Here is a 17,769-nt window from a genome sequence, read left to right as displayed (position 1 = left end):
TACAGACAGACTGGGGAATATGACATAACGTACACAGAAGGTGATAGGTTAACAAAATACACACAAAGTGAACAGAGAAGCCCAGAGGCTAAGGAACTGGGTATCTCCCTTGTATTAGAACTGCTCAGATGGGAAAAGCAAGATGTTGTGTTTTTAGCAACCCGAAATGCTGTTGCTAAGGGCAACAGCAAAACCCTAAAGGGTTACCAACGGGTGTGGCAGTAAACTCCTTGGTCAGAGATGGAATGATAGACACAAGGAGAGTCTCCACAATCCTAATTCTCACTTGCAGTGCACAGGTTCAGCTTACTGCCACTAAACTGACCCCTGACACCTAGCACAGTGAGACAGGATTAGACAGGCAAGTCTTAGAATACAGCCGCAAACTTGCTAAGTTCACAGAGTAGTAACAGAACCCCAGCAAGCTAAACGACTGACTCCAGTCTTACTGCTAGGTCTGGATTGGCAGAGTGTAATACCAAATCCCCAGGCCTATTTGCAGTAAGCAACAAACAAATACAAAGCTACACAGTACTGGCTAACTTTCAGAAACTGACTAACCAACAAAGATTCAGCAGCATCTGCTTACCCTGAGAAGAGGCCTTATAAAGCAGGTGCTGTCCACGCCCCACTCAGACCTCACAGACTGTGAGCACAAAAACCAGCACCGGATCCCCTGCCATGCACAGAGCCTATAACCACTTCACAGCAAAAGACCCGAACCGGAGTATCAGCTGCGCTCAGGTCACTCCGCTAGCACTTGTCTCCCGGTTGCCATGACGACGTGGCAGCACAGGGCAGGAGACCCTAACAGTACCCCCCCTCTGACGAGGGGTCAAAGAACCCCTACCACCGGGTTTATCGGGGAACTGCGAGAAGAAAGAGCGTATCAGTCTGGGGGCATGAAGATCACAACTGCGCACCCACGACCGCTCCTCCGGGCCATACCCCTTCCAGTGCACCAAAAATGACAGCCGACCCCGAACCACCTTGGAGTCAAGAATCCTTTCAACAACAAACTCCCTCTGGCCACGTATCTGAAGAGGGGAAGGTCTTCCACTGGAAGAAGGATTACTAATCGCCCGTTTTAAAAGGGAACAATGAAAGGTTTTATTGATACCCAAAGAACGGGGCAGATCTAACTGAAATGCCACCGGATTGATAACCCTGGTGATCTTATAAGGGCCGATGAACCGGGGGCCTAACTTATGAGATGGCTGTCTCAACTTCAAATTCTTGGTAGACAACCAGACGAAGTCTCCTAATTTGAAGCTGCAGGGTCTTTTCCGCTTATCAAAAACCCTTTTGGTCACTAATGACACAGACACAAGGGCTTTCTTCACTTTCCGCCAAATACCTCTAAGGACCGAAACCACAGAGGAACCACCAGGCGTGGAGTCCAGGGGGTCAAAAGAATTGGCCTTAGGATGATGCCCATACACACAAAGGAATGGAGAGATCCCTGTAGCAGAGTGAGCCGTGTTGTTATAGGCAAACTCCGCCATGGACAGATGAGCAACCCAGTCAGTCTGACACTTGGAGACATAACACCTGAGGAACTGCTCCAAGGACTGGTTCACCCTTTCAGTCTGCCCATTAGACTGCGGATGGTAGCCCGACGACAAGCTGACAGAAATCTGGAGATCGGAACAAAATGCCCTCCAGAATTTGGCCACAAACTGGGATCCGCGGTCAGAGACCACATCAAGTGGCAACCCGTGGAGACGCACAACATGCAGCATAAATAATTCAGACAGGCGTCTGGCCGATGGCAGCCCAACCAGTGGAACGAAGTGCGCCATCTTCGAAAACCTGTCAACGACAACCCAGATGGCTGTCATCCCCGAGGATTTGGGCAAGTCCACCACAAAATCCATTGAAATGTGGGTCCATGGCTTAGATGGGATAGAGAGTGGATGTAATGGGCCAACCGAAACCCCTCTAGGAGTCTTATTTCGGGCACAGATGTCACATGCCCGAACCCACTGATCCACATCCTTAGCCACCGAGGGCCACCACACCGCCCTAGATAGCAACTCCAGAGTTCTGGCAATACCCGGGTGACCTGCAGACTTCTTGGCATGGAATTCCAGGAACACCCGCTGTCTTAACCTAGGAGGCACAAACAAAAGACCTACCGGAAGGTCTGGAGGAGCCTGCTCCTGTGCTCTAAGGACTAATGATAAGAGGTCCTGGGTAATGCCCACTTTAATACATGATGGGGAAACAATGGGCAACGGCTCCTCGGTGGTCTCCTGGATTGGAGCAAAACTCCGCGAGAGCGCATCAGCCTTGATGTTTTTTGACCCAGGGCGATATGTTATCAAAAAATTAAAGCGAGCAAAAAACAAAGCCCATCGTGCCTGCCTGGCATTGAGACGCTTCGCTGACTCTAAATATGCCAGATTCTTATGGTCAGTGAGAATTGAGACCACAAACTTAGCCCCCTCAAGCCAGTGTCTCCACTCCTCGAGTGCATCCTTAATAGCCAACAATTCCCGGTTACCCACGTCATAATTCATCTCGGCAGGCGAAAATTTACGGGAAAAGTAAGCACAGGGATGAAGGCGATTATCAGACACTCCCATCTGAGAAAGCACTGCCCCAATACCCATCTCAGAGGCATCCACCTCCACCACAAAAGGACGCTCTGGATCTGGGTGTCGCAGCACCTTGGCCGAAACAAATGCCCTTTTGAGACGGGCAAAAGCCGCTTTAGCCTCACAAGACCAGTGAGCAACATCCGCCCCTTTCTTAGTGAGTGCCACCAAGGGCGCCACTATAGACGAAAATCCAGCGATAAATCGTCTATAAAAATTCGCAAAGCCCAGGAAACGCTGAAGCGCCTTCAAACTAGTGGGCTGCACCCAATCCAGGACTGCCTGTACCTTGGAACCCTCCATTTGGAAACCTTCTGGGGAGATAATATATCCTAGAAATGCGATTTGCTGAACTTCAAATTCGCACTTCTCCAGCTTCGCCCCAAGCCGGTGGTCTCTGAGTTTCTGGAGGACTAAGCGTACATGCTTCCGATGTTCCTCCAGGGAATGGGAGAAGATTAGGATGTCATCTAAGTATACAACTAAGAATCTATCCAAATATTCCCTGAGCACATCATTCATGAAATCCTGGAAGACTGCCGGGGCATTACAGAGCCCAAAAGGCATCACCAAATATTCATAATGCCCTGAGTGGGTATTAAAGGCAGTCTTCCATTCATCCCCCTCTCTTATTCGGATTAGATTGTACGCACCGCGTAGGTCAATCTTAGAAAAAATGGTGGCAGTACGAAGCTGGTCAAACAAGACCGAAATGAGAGGCAGTGGGTATGAGTTTTTAATCGTGATACGGTTCAATTCCCTGAAGTCGATGCAGGGTCGCAACGAACCGTCCTTTTTACCCACGAAGAAGAACCCCGACCCAACTGGAGACTGTGAAGGTCTGATAAATCCCTTAGCCAAGTTCTCCTGAATGTACTCTGCCATAGCCTGAGTCTCAGGACGTGACAGGGAGTACAACCTGCTCTTGGGAAGCTTAGCATTTGGCAACAAATCAATGGCACAGTCATAGGGGCGATGGGGAGGTAGTACCTCTGCAACTTTTTTGGAGAACACGTCCGCAAAATCTGCATAACACCCTGGCAATCCTGGCAAACTTAGCTGCGAGAGCCTGACTGGAAGGCTCAAGCAACTCCTGAAACAATCAGTACCCCAACTAAGAATCTCCCCAGAGACCCAGTCAAATTGAGGATTGTGGGCCCTTAACCAGGGTAACCCCAACACCAATGGGGCAAAAGTACAGACAGTCACATAAAAGGACAATTTTTCAGAGTGTGTGGCTCCAATAAACAAAGAAATCTGGCTAGTGCAAGAGGTAATTTTACCTTGGGATAATGGTTCCCCGTTTAACCCACAAATCTCAATTTCCGATGCCAAGGGTACTAAGGGAACAGAGTGTTTCAGGGCGAATTGGCGGTCCATAAAAACCCCGTCGGCCCCACTGTCCACAAAGGCCTCAGTCTTGACAGTTTGACCGAGGATCTTCAAGATCACCGGAATGATAAAAGTCTTCTTGGGAAATTCTGACTTCTGGCCTGACAGGATATTTCCCATCACCCTCAGGCCCTGAAGTTTTCCGGCTTTTCTGGGCATGATACTACCACATGACCTTTATTCCCACAGTACAAACACAACCCCTGCTGTCTCCTCCGCGTCTTCTCACGCGAGGAGAGGCGGGTAGCCCCAATCTGCATAGGCTCCTCTGAAAATTCCTCAGAGTCTGAGGTTCCCTTGGGAAGGAAGGAAATCTCAGTCTCCCTTTCAAGCCTACGCTCTCTCAGCCGTCTATCCACCCGGATGGATAACTGCATGAGCTGATCCAAGCTATCAGGCAAGGGATATTGTACCAGTTGGTCCTTTATCTGGTTAAAAAGACCTCTTCGGTACTGGTGTCTCAGGGCTGGGTCATTCCACTGGGTATCATGGGCCAACCTCCGAAACTCCGTACAGTAAACCTCAACTGGCCTTCGCCCTTGCTTAAGGATCGAAATCTGAGCCTCGGCTGAGGCCGTCTTGTCAGGGTCATCATACAACATGCCCAGTGCCGTAAAAAAAGCATCAACACTTTTAAGCGACGGACAGTCAGGCTGCAACCCATATGCCCAGACCTGTGGGTCTCCTTGTAGCAAGGAAATCACTATGCCCACCCGCTGAATCTCCGACCCAGAAGACTGAGGCCTAAGCCGGAAGTATAGCTTGCAGCTCTCCTTGAAACAAAAGAACTGCGAGCGATCTCCAGAAAAACGATCCGGGAGATTTACTTTCGGCTCCTTAACCCCTGCAGGTGCTGCTGCTGCGGGAGCTCCGCCAGCAGCCTGGGAGGTGTGCATTTTAATGGACAAATCATTAAATTGTCGAGTCAGGACCAGCACCTGATCGACCACCTGTTGCAACGTATTTTGAGGGGTATGCTCCATATTCCCACAAAATTTCAACAGGAGTATTAGGCTGCTGAATATGTTATGCACACCAGTGCCTGCAGGAAAGTACTGGTGTCAGGACTGTTATGCACTCCAGTGCCTGCAGGAATGTACTGGTGTTTGAACTGTTATGCAAAACAAATGGACTTACAGACAGACTGGGGAATATGACATAACGTACACAGAAGGTGATAGGTTAACAAAATACACACAAAGTGAACAGAGAAGCCCAGAGGCTAAGGAACTGGGTATCTCCCTTGTATTAGAACTGCTCAGATGGGAAAAGCAAGATGTTGTGTTTTAATACGTAGAGAACCCGAAATGCTGTTGCTAAGGGCAACAGCAAAACCCTAAAGGGTTACCAACGGGTGTGGCAGTAAACTCCTTGGTCAGAGATGGAATGATAGACACAAGGAGAGTCTCCACAATCCTAATTCTCACTTGCAGTGCACAGGTTCAGCTTACTGCCACTAAACTGACCCCTGACACCTAGCACAGTGAGACAGGATTAGACAGGCAAGTCTTAGAATACAGCCGCAAACTTGCTAAGTTCACAGAGTAGTAACAGAACCCCAGCAAGCTAAACGACTGACTCCAGTCTTACTGCTAGGTCTGGATTGGCAGAGTGTAATACCAAATCCCCAGGCCTATTTGCAGTAAGCAACAAACAAATACAAAGCTACACAGTACTGGCTAACTTTCAGAAACTGACTAACCAACAAAGATTCAGCAGCATCTGCTTACCCTGAGAAGAGGCCTTATAAAGCAGGTGCTGTCCACGCCCCACTCAGACCTCACAGACTGTGAGCACAAAAACCAGCACCGGATCCCCTGCCATGCACAGAGCCTATAACCACTGCACAGCAAAAGACCCGAACCGGAGTATCAGCTGCGCTCAGGTCACTCCGCTAGCACTTGTCTCCCGGTTGCCATGACGACGTGGCAGCACAGGGCAGGAGACCCTAACAGGAGGCCATGTCACTGACGTAAACACCTTACATGTAGGGGACCTGCAAATATAACTTAGTAACAAAGTAACATATTTAATGTGGTAGAAAAGAGGCAAAATGCCCATCGGGTTCAACCTGTATTCTGTACTAAGCTGTGAATATTATAATGTACCTGCTGGTGGATGGTTTAGTACCAATTGACAACTATAATTCATATCACTCCCAGATACTGTATTTAATGTCAATATATTAAATTTATAGCCCTGGATACTTTTTTCAGTTAGAAATTTGTCCAATCCGTTTTTAAATGCATTTACAGAGTCCGTCATTATTACCTTCTCCGGCAGGGAGTTCCAAATCTTTATTGCCCTTACCGTGAAGAACCCTTTCCTACATTGTGTACGGAATTTTCTCTCCTCTAGCCTCAGCGAGTGCACACTTGTGTTTGTCTGTACTACATTCAAAACTCGTATTTGGACTGAACCTACACATACTGTAGGCCAAACCTGCCTCTACTCTCTCTCTCTTTATTTATATGTTGCAGTTGTTGCTCAGTAAGATCAGGTTGATGAAAACACAATGTTATTTTGTTACTCATGAGAGGCCACGAGAAACATTATCTGATAATGCACATAGCTGTAGGGATCTACTGTATATAGGGCAGAGGTTCCCAAACTGTGTGCCGTGGCTCCCTGGGGTGCCTCGGGACACTTGCAGGGGTGCCCTGGGTTGGTGGTCCAGGACCAATTCTAATTATTCATGGCCAATATAATAGGCAAAACCAGTGCTAGTGGCTGCCAGTCATAAAATATGTGGCCAAACAGAAGCAAATCTTGTCCCTCACCACACAACTGACCCTAAGGATGACATATAAACGCAATCTACTTAATGTAATATTTCTTTCTAAATTTCTCAATAAGAAATTTTTGGCCTAAGGGTGCCGTGAAAAAAATTCTGATATTCTAGGGCGCCGTGATTCAAAAAAGTTTGGAAACCACTGATATAGGGGAAGATGTACTTAAAGCTTTGAAAAGTGATACATTTCACAGTGATAAAGTACCAGTCAATCAGCTTCTAACTGCCATGTTACAGGCTGTGTTTTGAAAACAGGAGCTGGTTGGGTGGTACTTTATCACCATGCTATTTATCACTTTTCAAGGCTTAGTACATCTGGCCCATTGTGCCTTAAAACCAAAGTAGGGAAGTGGTACTGATGATTACATTTGAATGTGTATGCCTTTGGTTTCTTTTTTTGCAAGTATAGAACAGCTACATAAGGTGGGCAATGCGCAATGAGGGAGATTTCTAGACTTTTGGGGGAATTGGCAAGTATGAGCTCAGGCCATTTTTAGATGGCATCAGCTTATGGGTTACTTTCCACACAATTGACTGATAGAGCCCTCCCGGGTAATGACCACACATGCACAGTTGCATGGCCGGCCCCTGAACCAGGAAGTAAAGTGATCGCATTAGCCATCAATTCTAACACATCGCAGGGGTGGGTTCCCATCAGAGCCCCAGTACATTAATGTGTTTTTTAGTAAATGCTGGTGATCCTTAATTTGCTGTTACCACAATAATCCCAATAAAACCTGATAATAAATATGCCCCGAAGTGTTTTAGTAGATGACAAATTACACCTATGTAGAATCACTTTCAATTGACTTGTATAGTATCCCATGTTTGCTCATGTGTTTCATTTAGTTTGACAGCTACTGTATATGGGTCTCCTATACTAACTACATAGAAACACAGAATTTGACGGCAGATAAGAGCCACTTGCCCCATCTAGTCTGCCTATTTTTTAACCTATTGTTACCTCAAAACCTATTTGATCCTTATTTCTTTGTAAGGATATTCATATGCCTATCCCAAGCATGTTTAAATTCGTCTACTGTATTAGAATCTACCACCTCTGATGGGAGGCTATTCCTCTTGTCCACTACCCTTTCCGTGAAGTAATTTTTCCTCAAATTTTCCCCGAACCTACCACCCTCTATTTTCAGTGCATGTCCTCGCATTCTGATACTTCTTTCAAGAATGTTTCTCTCCTGTATCTTGTTTAAACCCTTGGTATATTTGAAAGCTTCTATCATGTCCCCTGTTTCCCTTCTCTGCTCCAAACTATGCATGTTAAGATATTTTAGTCTTTCCAGGTAAGTTTTGTGATGTAGGCCATGCACCATTTTAGGTGTCCTTCTTTGTACACTCTCTAATGCATTAATATCCTTCTGGAGATATGGCCTCCACAATAGAACACAATATTCTAGATGAGGCCGTACCAATGACCTATAAAGTGGCATTATTGCTTCTTTCTTTCTGCTGCTGATTCCTCACCCTATGCATCTACCCGGGTAGTCTTCAGTTTACCGGCTGTCGGGATCCCGGCGCACAGTATACCAGCGCCGGAATCCCGTCAGCCGGCATACCGACATCTTTTCTCCCTCTTGGGGGGACCACAACCCCCTTGGAGGAAGAATAGATAGCGTGGCGCACGTAACGCGCCACCGTGCCGGCAATGTGGCGTGCGCAACAAGCCCGCAAGGGGCTCATTTGCGCTCGCCCAGCTGTCGGTATGCCGGTGGTCGGGACTCCGGCGCCGTTATGCTTGCCTCCGGGAGCCCGGCCGCCGGCATACCCTACTACACCCCATCTGACCTGCCTTCCTCGTTGCTTTGTTATATTGTTTACCACCTGATTTAGTGTCTCCTAGCTCCCTGTGCATCTAGAACCATAATAGTGTAGCTATAACATCCATCATCCATTTTTATTTTGAATATCAGACCATATGTAACTCAAATATATATATCTATATATATCTATATATATATATATATATATATATATATGTGTATATATATATATATAGCTATGTAGTTTGAGGTGAAATTTTAAATCAGCACTGAAGTGCAAAGCTCACAGGTTTTATACTTAATGCCACTTTAAATCTTCACCTCAAACCCGCCAAGAAGCAGCAATTTACAAAAGTTGCCACTCATGTGCACATGGCTCCTGGTCTTTCAGCATACATGGAGGAGATTTATTCAAATGGTGCAACGGAACTAAAGCCATGAAGGGAATCTCCATCCTTAAACCCACTCTTACATGTTTTTCATGCCTAAATGGCGTTTTGTTATATGATTAATTATAGGGCACTGCTTCTGTGGTTGTTCATGAAAATAACTTTGCTGGGATTCGCAGAAGCAATCAGATCAGTGTTTTGCTTTGATGCAGTCTTTGTTTCCTTGAACGCTGGTTCCAGATGAATAATTACCTAAAAGGGCATATCAGTATTGATTGGTATTCTGCACCCACAATACCTAAAGATAGAATTAAAATCACTAACCTTTATTTTTATATATATATAGTTCCTACATATTACACATTGCTTTATAGATATACTGTTTTAAAGGAGGCTTTAACTATAGTTTACTGACTGTGTCCCTCTGGGCCATTCTAGAACATCTGTCCCTCACCTTATGGCATGCTCTGCAAAAAATGCATAACTACTTGTCTTTGTCTATAGCATCTGTAGTTTGATTCCAGAAAAATCTCCCTCAAGTAGCACACATTTGTATTACAGAGAAATTGATCTCCCTACACACAGTATTACATTGTAGATTAAATTAGATAAATTGCAGTCATTTTGCATTGTATATTTAGTGTTTTATCCTGTTGTAGCCTAAGGTGCTCTGCCCTGTCCAACTCCAGTATACAGTTACTGCTGGCTGCATGTGACTATATATTGGAACCCATCCAGCAAGCATACTGTGTCTAGTATTAGTTTATTTCAAAGAATTTGGGGTAGGTTAATTGTGTTTTAATTAAACCCCTTGTCAGGATTAATTAGCATACTAAACGTGTGTAATTCACAGAGGCTTTGTTTATTGCTTATTTTTAACTGAAAGTGAAATGTGTCACAGGCTGTAACAGAGGATCAGAGTGGATGGGAGATCCTCCGGATCTAACTAATGTGCCGTTTCCTTTTCACCAGGCCTTCACCATTATGGACCAGAACAGAGACGGCTTCATTGATAAAGGAGACCTGAGAGACACATTTGCTGCTCTGGGTAAAATAAATAAGTGATATCTAAATTAAATTCAGACACAAGTATGTAGGAAATGTTTAGACTTAAACCGAAGCTGCGTGAGTCAAAGGGGATATGTCAAATTCAGTGAGCCAAAGGGAAGTCTGCCAAACTGATTTAATGTGATCCTCTTGTTTATGGGTTTGGAACCATTATGTGTTTTGTGAACTGCAGTTGTTTTATTCTAGTATTTAATTATATTATACTGCACACTGTATGTGTGCGTTTCGCTTGCACCTTATGACTATCATCATATACAGTATGTACATTATGGTATTTGTATGTAAAATATATGGCCATATACTGTATGTTGAGCCCTTACAATTCATTTTAAAAGCTTTGAAAGTGTCAAATAATATATGGTCTTGCTTGAGCTTATTTCAAGTGAATTTGTCTATATTGAATGGAATTATATTGTAAAAGACGTATGTCATGTAAAAGATGTAGGGGCCGATTCAGACCATGTCGCAGATGTGCTAAAACTGCTATGAAGCGATTTCGGCACATCTGTGCATGGGCGTATGCTGGTACACACATGTGCAAGGTCCTAAACTGCGTTCTCTTCAGAACACAGATTAAGACCTGGAGGGGGCTGAGAACAAGGCTTGTCTGGACCGTTGGAGGGGCGGGTCGTGGAAGCTGCATGATGTCACATGCAGCCGCTGTGACCCTTAATGTGGCGGGTAGCCGTCTGCCTTCACAGCTATGCTGCGCAGGTTGAGGGCTACTCGAAACATGCTAGAGCATCGCCGCCGTGCGATACTTTCGCATGTGTGCGAGGGAGGCAGGATCCGGCATGCGTGGCGGACTTGCCCTGTGATGGGCGTCCCCCCACATGTCAAAGAATTTGATCGTAGATGTGCAGTTTCTTGCACATCTACGATCAGATCTGAATTTGTGTGCATAGTGACTTGCCTGGGAATCCAGGGAAAAAAACTTCCACGTTTGCATACAATGGACCCAGACTTCCTGTCACCTCTTACATTTCCCTTAGGGGTCTATTTATTGTTTTCACTGATTTCTCCCTGTTTCTATAAATAGTTATAACTTAAGTACGATCAGGAAAAAGGACTGCATTTAACTATCGCAGGAGCTTTGCAAACTGGCCCAGATCACAGTCCCGAAATTAGAATAATGGGAACTATGGTCTGTAGCATTAGCTTGTGTAATTCAGGCGATATCTCTGATATCTCCTACATCAGGCAATTGTTAAATTCCCCAATACTTAAATGTCTAAACCATGTGTAAACATCTGGGAAATATGGGTATAGTGCCAGCACTATACTGTCATATAAACACAGATATACTGTGGCATATGTGACCATATACACATTCATAGTAATCACATCCCTGAAGAAAGCATTTTTATACTGAAATGCGTAGGAAGAATCACCTATTATCACACCAAATATTACTACTAACTTCTTTCTAACATACCCCCTGGCAAGGGAGGCAATTAGCATACATCGGTCAAAAACCATTACACCCTCTGCCAGAGGAGTGTCTTTTCTGCATTACTTACAATCCCAACCTGATCATGATCAAATATAGGATGAAACAGAGGAAGTCTACTGATGCCACTCCCCAGAGCATGAGCAGGACTGCCTGCACCAACACTCCTTAAAATCATCAGTGCTAGGCCCCCTTGACAGCGTGGACTTCTTATGAAGGTACATCTTACGGGTGTAGTATGGTATGCCGGCGGCCGGGATCCCGGCTTACAGCATACCAGCGCTGGGATCCCGACCACTGGTATACCAACAGTTGGGTGAGCACAAATGAGCCCCTTGCAGGCTTGTTGCACTCGCCAAGCTGCGGGCATAGTGGCACGCTACGTGCAGCACGCTATTTATTCTCCCTCCAGGGGGGTCATTGACCCCCAAGAGGGAGAATAGTTGTCGATATGCCGGGTGTCGGGATTCGGGCAATGGTATACTGAGCGCCAGGATCCCAACAGCCGGCATTCTGAATTCCACCCCATCTTACAACCCCTGATGGAAACCCTGAATCCAGTACATACTGTACCTCAATCGCCAAAAACTAGGAACAATGATTTTGGGTATACCCCTTCATCAGTTTATTCTATACACTTTTGCTGTGTTTCCCAATAAAATAGAACATTTCCATAAAGTTATGACTGGAGAACCTTGGACTGTTCCATTCTCGGAATGTACTTGACAATAGAGTCACAGCTACCTCAGAGCTTCTCCATTTACAAAACTGGGATAATAGGATGGAAATGATGCTACTCTATCAGGAGTTATTTCCAATATGCAATCAGTTATGAATTGGTTATAATACCCAATAGCTGTGATTACGAGGGAACAACACTACAAAGAAACACCCAGGTAAATGTAACAAAACCTGTAATGGTCAATACCTACATGTGGGAACAGGCCTACCAGGACGTACCTTTCATTTACCAAGCATTATGCAACTTGTGAGTGATCACAGAAACAGAACAGGCGGGCACGTAATTGACCGTATAATAAATGCGTGTGTGTGTAAGAAGCTGTTTGACAGGCAGGATAATAATGTATTACAACAGGGCTTGAATCCTAATGATATTTTTTTCTCAGTGATATTGTACATCCAGTCAGACAGTCTGCTGGGAATGACTTGTACAGTACACACATGCACTGACTAGACATAAGTGTATTGCTTAAACCTTTTCTGCAGAAATCATGTTACTGCAGACAGATTTATGAGCAGTTAGTCGTGATCAAATGGCAGCCACACATGTATGAATTGTCAATGTCAACTTTTAAGTTTTAGACTTGTGAATTTATTTAAGTTGATTTGGGTTTGAATTTGAAATCATAATCCCTCATTTGATGAGAAAACATTTTGAAAATTTTTATGTATTTTTAATTTTTTTATACTTTGCCAGGTGTCAGGGTTACTAGAAAATTCACCTGTGTACGCTTGGTATGAATAATATAGCATTACGAAGGTACAGGCGAACCAATGAGGTTTATTATACACAGATACAGTGTAGAATAGTTCAGGAATGGATAACTCACTGCTGCTATATACAGGTGATGATGCAGGTTTTTCAGATAGTACTTGACAAATACAGGTAACCAGGAAACTGGAACAGCAAAATGCACTTAGTAAATACGGTGCACTTGGTAAATGCAGGTATTCTGGATAGCACTAGAAGCTGAATGCTGTAGAGCAATGCTGAGCAGTTATTCTAGATAGCACTGGTAGCTGAGTGTTGTAGAACAATGCTGAGCAGATATTCTGGGTAGCACTAGAACAGTGGTTCTCAAACTCGGTCCTTAGGACCCCACACAGTGCATGTTTTGCAGGTAACCCAGCAAGTGCGCAGGTGTATTAATTACTCACTGACACATTTTAAAAGGTCCACAGGTGGAGCTAATTATTTCACTTGTGATTTTGTGAGGAGACCTGCAAAACTTGCACCGTGTGGGGTCCTGAGGACCGAGTTTGAGAACCTGTGCACTAGAAGATGAATGCTGTAGAACAAAGCTGAGCAGGTATTTTGGAAATCACTGGAAGAGCCGCATACCAGTGACATGGAGAGACCAGGAGTCCAAGCAACAGATCCAGCAGGATGAGAAGGTAGCCAGAGGTACAGGAAGCTGACACTGTGATTTCATACCTCCCTACATGACCCTCTCCAGGAGGTACAAAATGCTCTGCTACCCCTAGACTTTTCTCTTAATTTATGATTGCTGGCACCTATTTTGAACAGGTTAATGGATAAGAAAGGTGTTTCAGCACAGGTGATGGCAATCATAACTTAAGAAGAGGGAAGTCCAGAAGCAGAGAATTTTTTCCCTGCTGGAATGGGTCATGTTGGAAGGCATGTGATTCTGAAACAATGATCTAGCCCAGAAAGCACCATGGAGCAGGTTTAAATCAGACAGTAACAGGTGCAGCCCACAGCAGCTGGATCAGGTAATTAACACAGAATGCAGGATCACAAAACAACACATAACTCCCAACATGACCCTCTCCAGGAGGGACACAATGCTCTGCTCCTGGACTTCCCTGTTAATTTATGATTGCCATCACCTGTGCTGATACACCTTTCTTATCCAGTAACCTGTTCAACACAGGTGCTGGCAATCACAAATTAAGAGAGAAGTCCAGAAGCAGAGCATTGTGTCCCTCCTGGAAAGGGTCATGTTGGGAGGTATGACAACGTATGGGACCAGACTGACTGGAAAAGTGGGGAGTGCCACCACAGGAGAGCAACAACAGTGGCACTGCCGTGGATTGTTACATTACCCTCTTCCTAAATAACAGGTTCCAGATGCATACCTCCCAACAGGACCCTCTCCAGGAGAGACAGAATGCTCTACTCCTGGACTTCCCTCTTAATTTATGATTGCCATCACCTGTGCTGAAACACATTTTTTAATCCATTAACCTGTTCAAAACAGGTGCCGACAATCATAAATTAAGAGTGAAGTCCAGGAACAGAGCATTCTGTCCCTCCTGGAGAGGGTCATGTTGGGAGGTATGCTGATGCGGTGCGGAAGAAACAGAGACAGAAGCACATCTAAAAGGATTTATGACTACCCCATAGAAAAGCAATTGGGGGAATCTTTCATTTAGTTTTACTATAGTGTGTTTTCTTTAGTACAGTACTTAACTATGTGACACTACAGCATACTTGCCTACCTGACCCTCTCCATGAGGGAGAAAATGCTCTGTTCCTGGACTTTCCTGGTAATGTATGATTGCCATCACCTGTGGTGAGCTAGTTAATTGATAAGAAAGGTGTTTCACCACAGGTGATGGCAATCATACATCAACACTGTAATGTCAATGTCGATGTGGTTGAAATATTAAATGTTATTTAAAGCATTTTAACCGTGTCGGCATTATAATTGTAAACACGATGCTTTACTATCGGTATGTTTAAAGCTATAAGGCTGACATGGTAAATATCATTACAATTACACCTGCATTCTCCCATCGATATAACTCTGTTGACATTTTGACTGTTGACGAATTGTATGTATCCCACCTATTTTTCTGCGTTAGTGGGCATTATCTAGGAGAATGGTCTACTCTTCTGGTATCCAGGGGAGCTCCCCAAAGTTTAGAAGACTCTGGATATAGGCAGCTTTGTTTTGGAAGGAACAAGAGTACTAAAGGATGGGCAATGAGTGTTGCAGGTTCAACCCACCCGCTACCTGTAATAGACTTAAATGAAACTTATTGGAAGGGGAAATCCATTTATAGTCCATCACTTGTCATTATTTAGCTGCATTGTATTATTGCTTGGTAATGTTGTTAATGTTTTTTTCTTTGTTTCTCAGGTCGGATAAATGTGAAGAGTGAAGAACTTGACGACATGGTGAAGGAGGCACCAGGACCCATTAATTTCACAATCTTCCTTACAATGTTCGGGGAAAAACTAAAAGGTATGATCATGTACTGTAGCTGTATAAACACATAGGACCTATTCAGAGTTGGACGCAAATGCCATCGTAGCTGCTGCACAGCATTTGTGCTAAATATGCAAATGTCACAGCCACTGGAATTTGTACTAAGACACCCACTAGCACTGGTGTTTTTGTATGAGACGCAACTATCGTACGCACATCAGTCGATCATCAACCTCCTGTGAAACCCTGTGATTGCACAGCATGCCTGTCGGAAGTTGGACACTGGAGCTATTTTTACTGCTAACAGAATTAGTCACAAGTTATGACACATCCCTGAAATGGTCACGTCACATCTGCATTTGACTCCCCTGTTACATCCCGCAGATGATTCCTGGCCATCAATCACAGCCAGGGAACAAATAAATCCTCACTATAATTGCCATTGCAAGACCCTCGTGGCACATTCACAGTGGCAAAATATCGCTCTACTCCGCCTGGGATTGGCATTGCATCCATTCCTGAACCAGGCTCATAGTCCACATCTCTAACAATTGCTTTAAACTGTACCCCTGTGCATTTATTACTCACGTACATATAAAGGGATCAGTATGAAATACCTACAATCAAAATCCCGATGGTCAAAATCCCGACAACAATTGTCCGGCGGTCAAAATCCCGACAATGTCAAAATACTAACAAGGTCAAAATACCGACATTTAAAATACCGACAAGGTCAAAATATCGACATTCAAAAAATGTCGACAGGTCAAAAAGTCAACCCTAATTTTTCATTGTTTTTTGGTGTGTATGTCGATATAGGTTGACAAGGACAGCGTATAAGTGTACCGAATCCCATCGCATGGCTCGCGTGGGCACGGTACCTCGCTGTGTTCGGCACACTATTATATTCCTCCTCTAGGTCCACTGGGATGGTAGAGTATGAACTAGTCTGTTTCAATAAAAAATCATGAAAAACTAATTCGACTTTTTGACCCGTCGGCATTTTAAATGTCGCTATTTTGACCTTGTCGGTATTTTAAATGTGGGGATTTTGACCATGTCGGAATTTTGACCTTGTTAGGATTTTGACCATCTTTCAATGCTGTCAGGATTTTGACTGTAGGTAAATTGACCGCATCCCCATATAAAAGGTAAAGCCCTCCGAATCACTGCAGTGATCTGCGAATTGAAAAATGCATAGCGATCACTTTTGTGAAGAGCAGCCAAATACTATTGCTGCTGCCACCATGGGTAGTCTTCAGTTTGCCGGCTGTCGGCATCCCACCGCAAAGTATACCGGCACTGGAATCCCAACACCCGGCACACCTTTTCTCCCTCTTGGTGGTCCATGACCCACCTGGAGGGAGAATAGATAGCGTGGCGCTCCTGCAAGGGGCCTATTTGCGCTCACCCAGCTGTTGGTATGCCGGCGGTCGGGATTCCGGCACCGGTATGCTGGCCGTCGGGAGCCCGCCCGCCGGCATACCATACTACACCCCCGCCACCAGTCATGATGATGATACTAGTCCTTCAACTAGTCCTTCAACGTCATCTATTAAAGCCGATACTCAAGGGCATAGAGGGTTTAAATCTACAATAAAAAAAATAAAAAAAATCTACAGTGATAAAGAAAAAAACACCTCTTATAAAAGGGAAGTTTGGTGCAGAAAAACATGAAATTGCCAACATGCCATTCACCACATGCAGTGGCATGGAAAGACTCAGGCCTTGGTCTTTATTTAAGAGTGGTGGTTCTGCAACTGTCAGTGAGGCATCTTCTTCTGCCTCTCACGAATGATGCCTTTGCACTAAGAATCTCGAAGAGGTGTAAAAAAAATGAAAACCACTAAGTCAGTAGAACAAACTGTGCATTCAGAAACAGAAATATCACAAATCCCTGAGGAGAGTCTAAGTGTATCCACGAGTGCTATGTGTGAGCCTGACCTTTCTGATACTGTACTCGCAGAGGAACTGACTTCCACCATTTCTGCTCCCTCTGCAAATGTGGTGATGAGCAGCAGAAGTATAGCTGATGACATAGAAATTGAGTATGCCACTGCGGAAGTGCAAGAGGATGAGGGGGATATTTGTGCAGTTGACGCCAGCGCTAAGGAGAATGTTAAGGATGTTGTTTGTGTAAGTCAGGCACAAGTGGAAGCAGTTCTGAAGTAACACATGGCACTACAACGTCTCCTCCATCAGTTTCTCCAGCAACTGCTTCTGCCAGGAAAAAAAACTCAACTTTCCCAATAGACCCAGTAGTGATGCAGAGGAGTCACCACAACATTTTGACATCTGGTTAGGTCTAAGATAATTGCCCAAAATTCGTGACACCTCTACCGTACCTCAATCTAATACCGTCACCAACCAAAGAATGGTGGAGG

The 17,769-nt window shown here is 44.6% G+C and overlaps 1 protein-coding gene across 1 annotated transcript in view; it reads left to right on the top strand.

Moving 5' to 3' along the window:
- Positions 1 to 17,769, top strand: part of MYL10 (myosin light chain 10) — a 99,761-nt gene that overhangs the window by 37,581 nt on the left and 44,411 nt on the right. The window contains exons 3-4 of the mRNA XM_063956055.1: positions 9,923 to 9,998; positions 15,317 to 15,421. Of these exons, the coding sequence (XP_063812125.1) occupies positions 9,923 to 9,998; positions 15,317 to 15,421 (181 nt within the window). The remainder of the gene's footprint in view (positions 1 to 9,922; positions 9,999 to 15,316; positions 15,422 to 17,769) is intronic.

Source organism: Pseudophryne corroboree, chromosome 2 (genome assembly GCF_028390025.1).
Source record: "Pseudophryne corroboree isolate aPseCor3 chromosome 2, aPseCor3.hap2, whole genome shotgun sequence".
NCBI classification, from domain to species: Eukaryota; Metazoa; Chordata; class Amphibia; order Anura; family Myobatrachidae; genus Pseudophryne; species Pseudophryne corroboree.
This window is presented reverse-complemented; position numbering and strand designations above follow the sequence as displayed.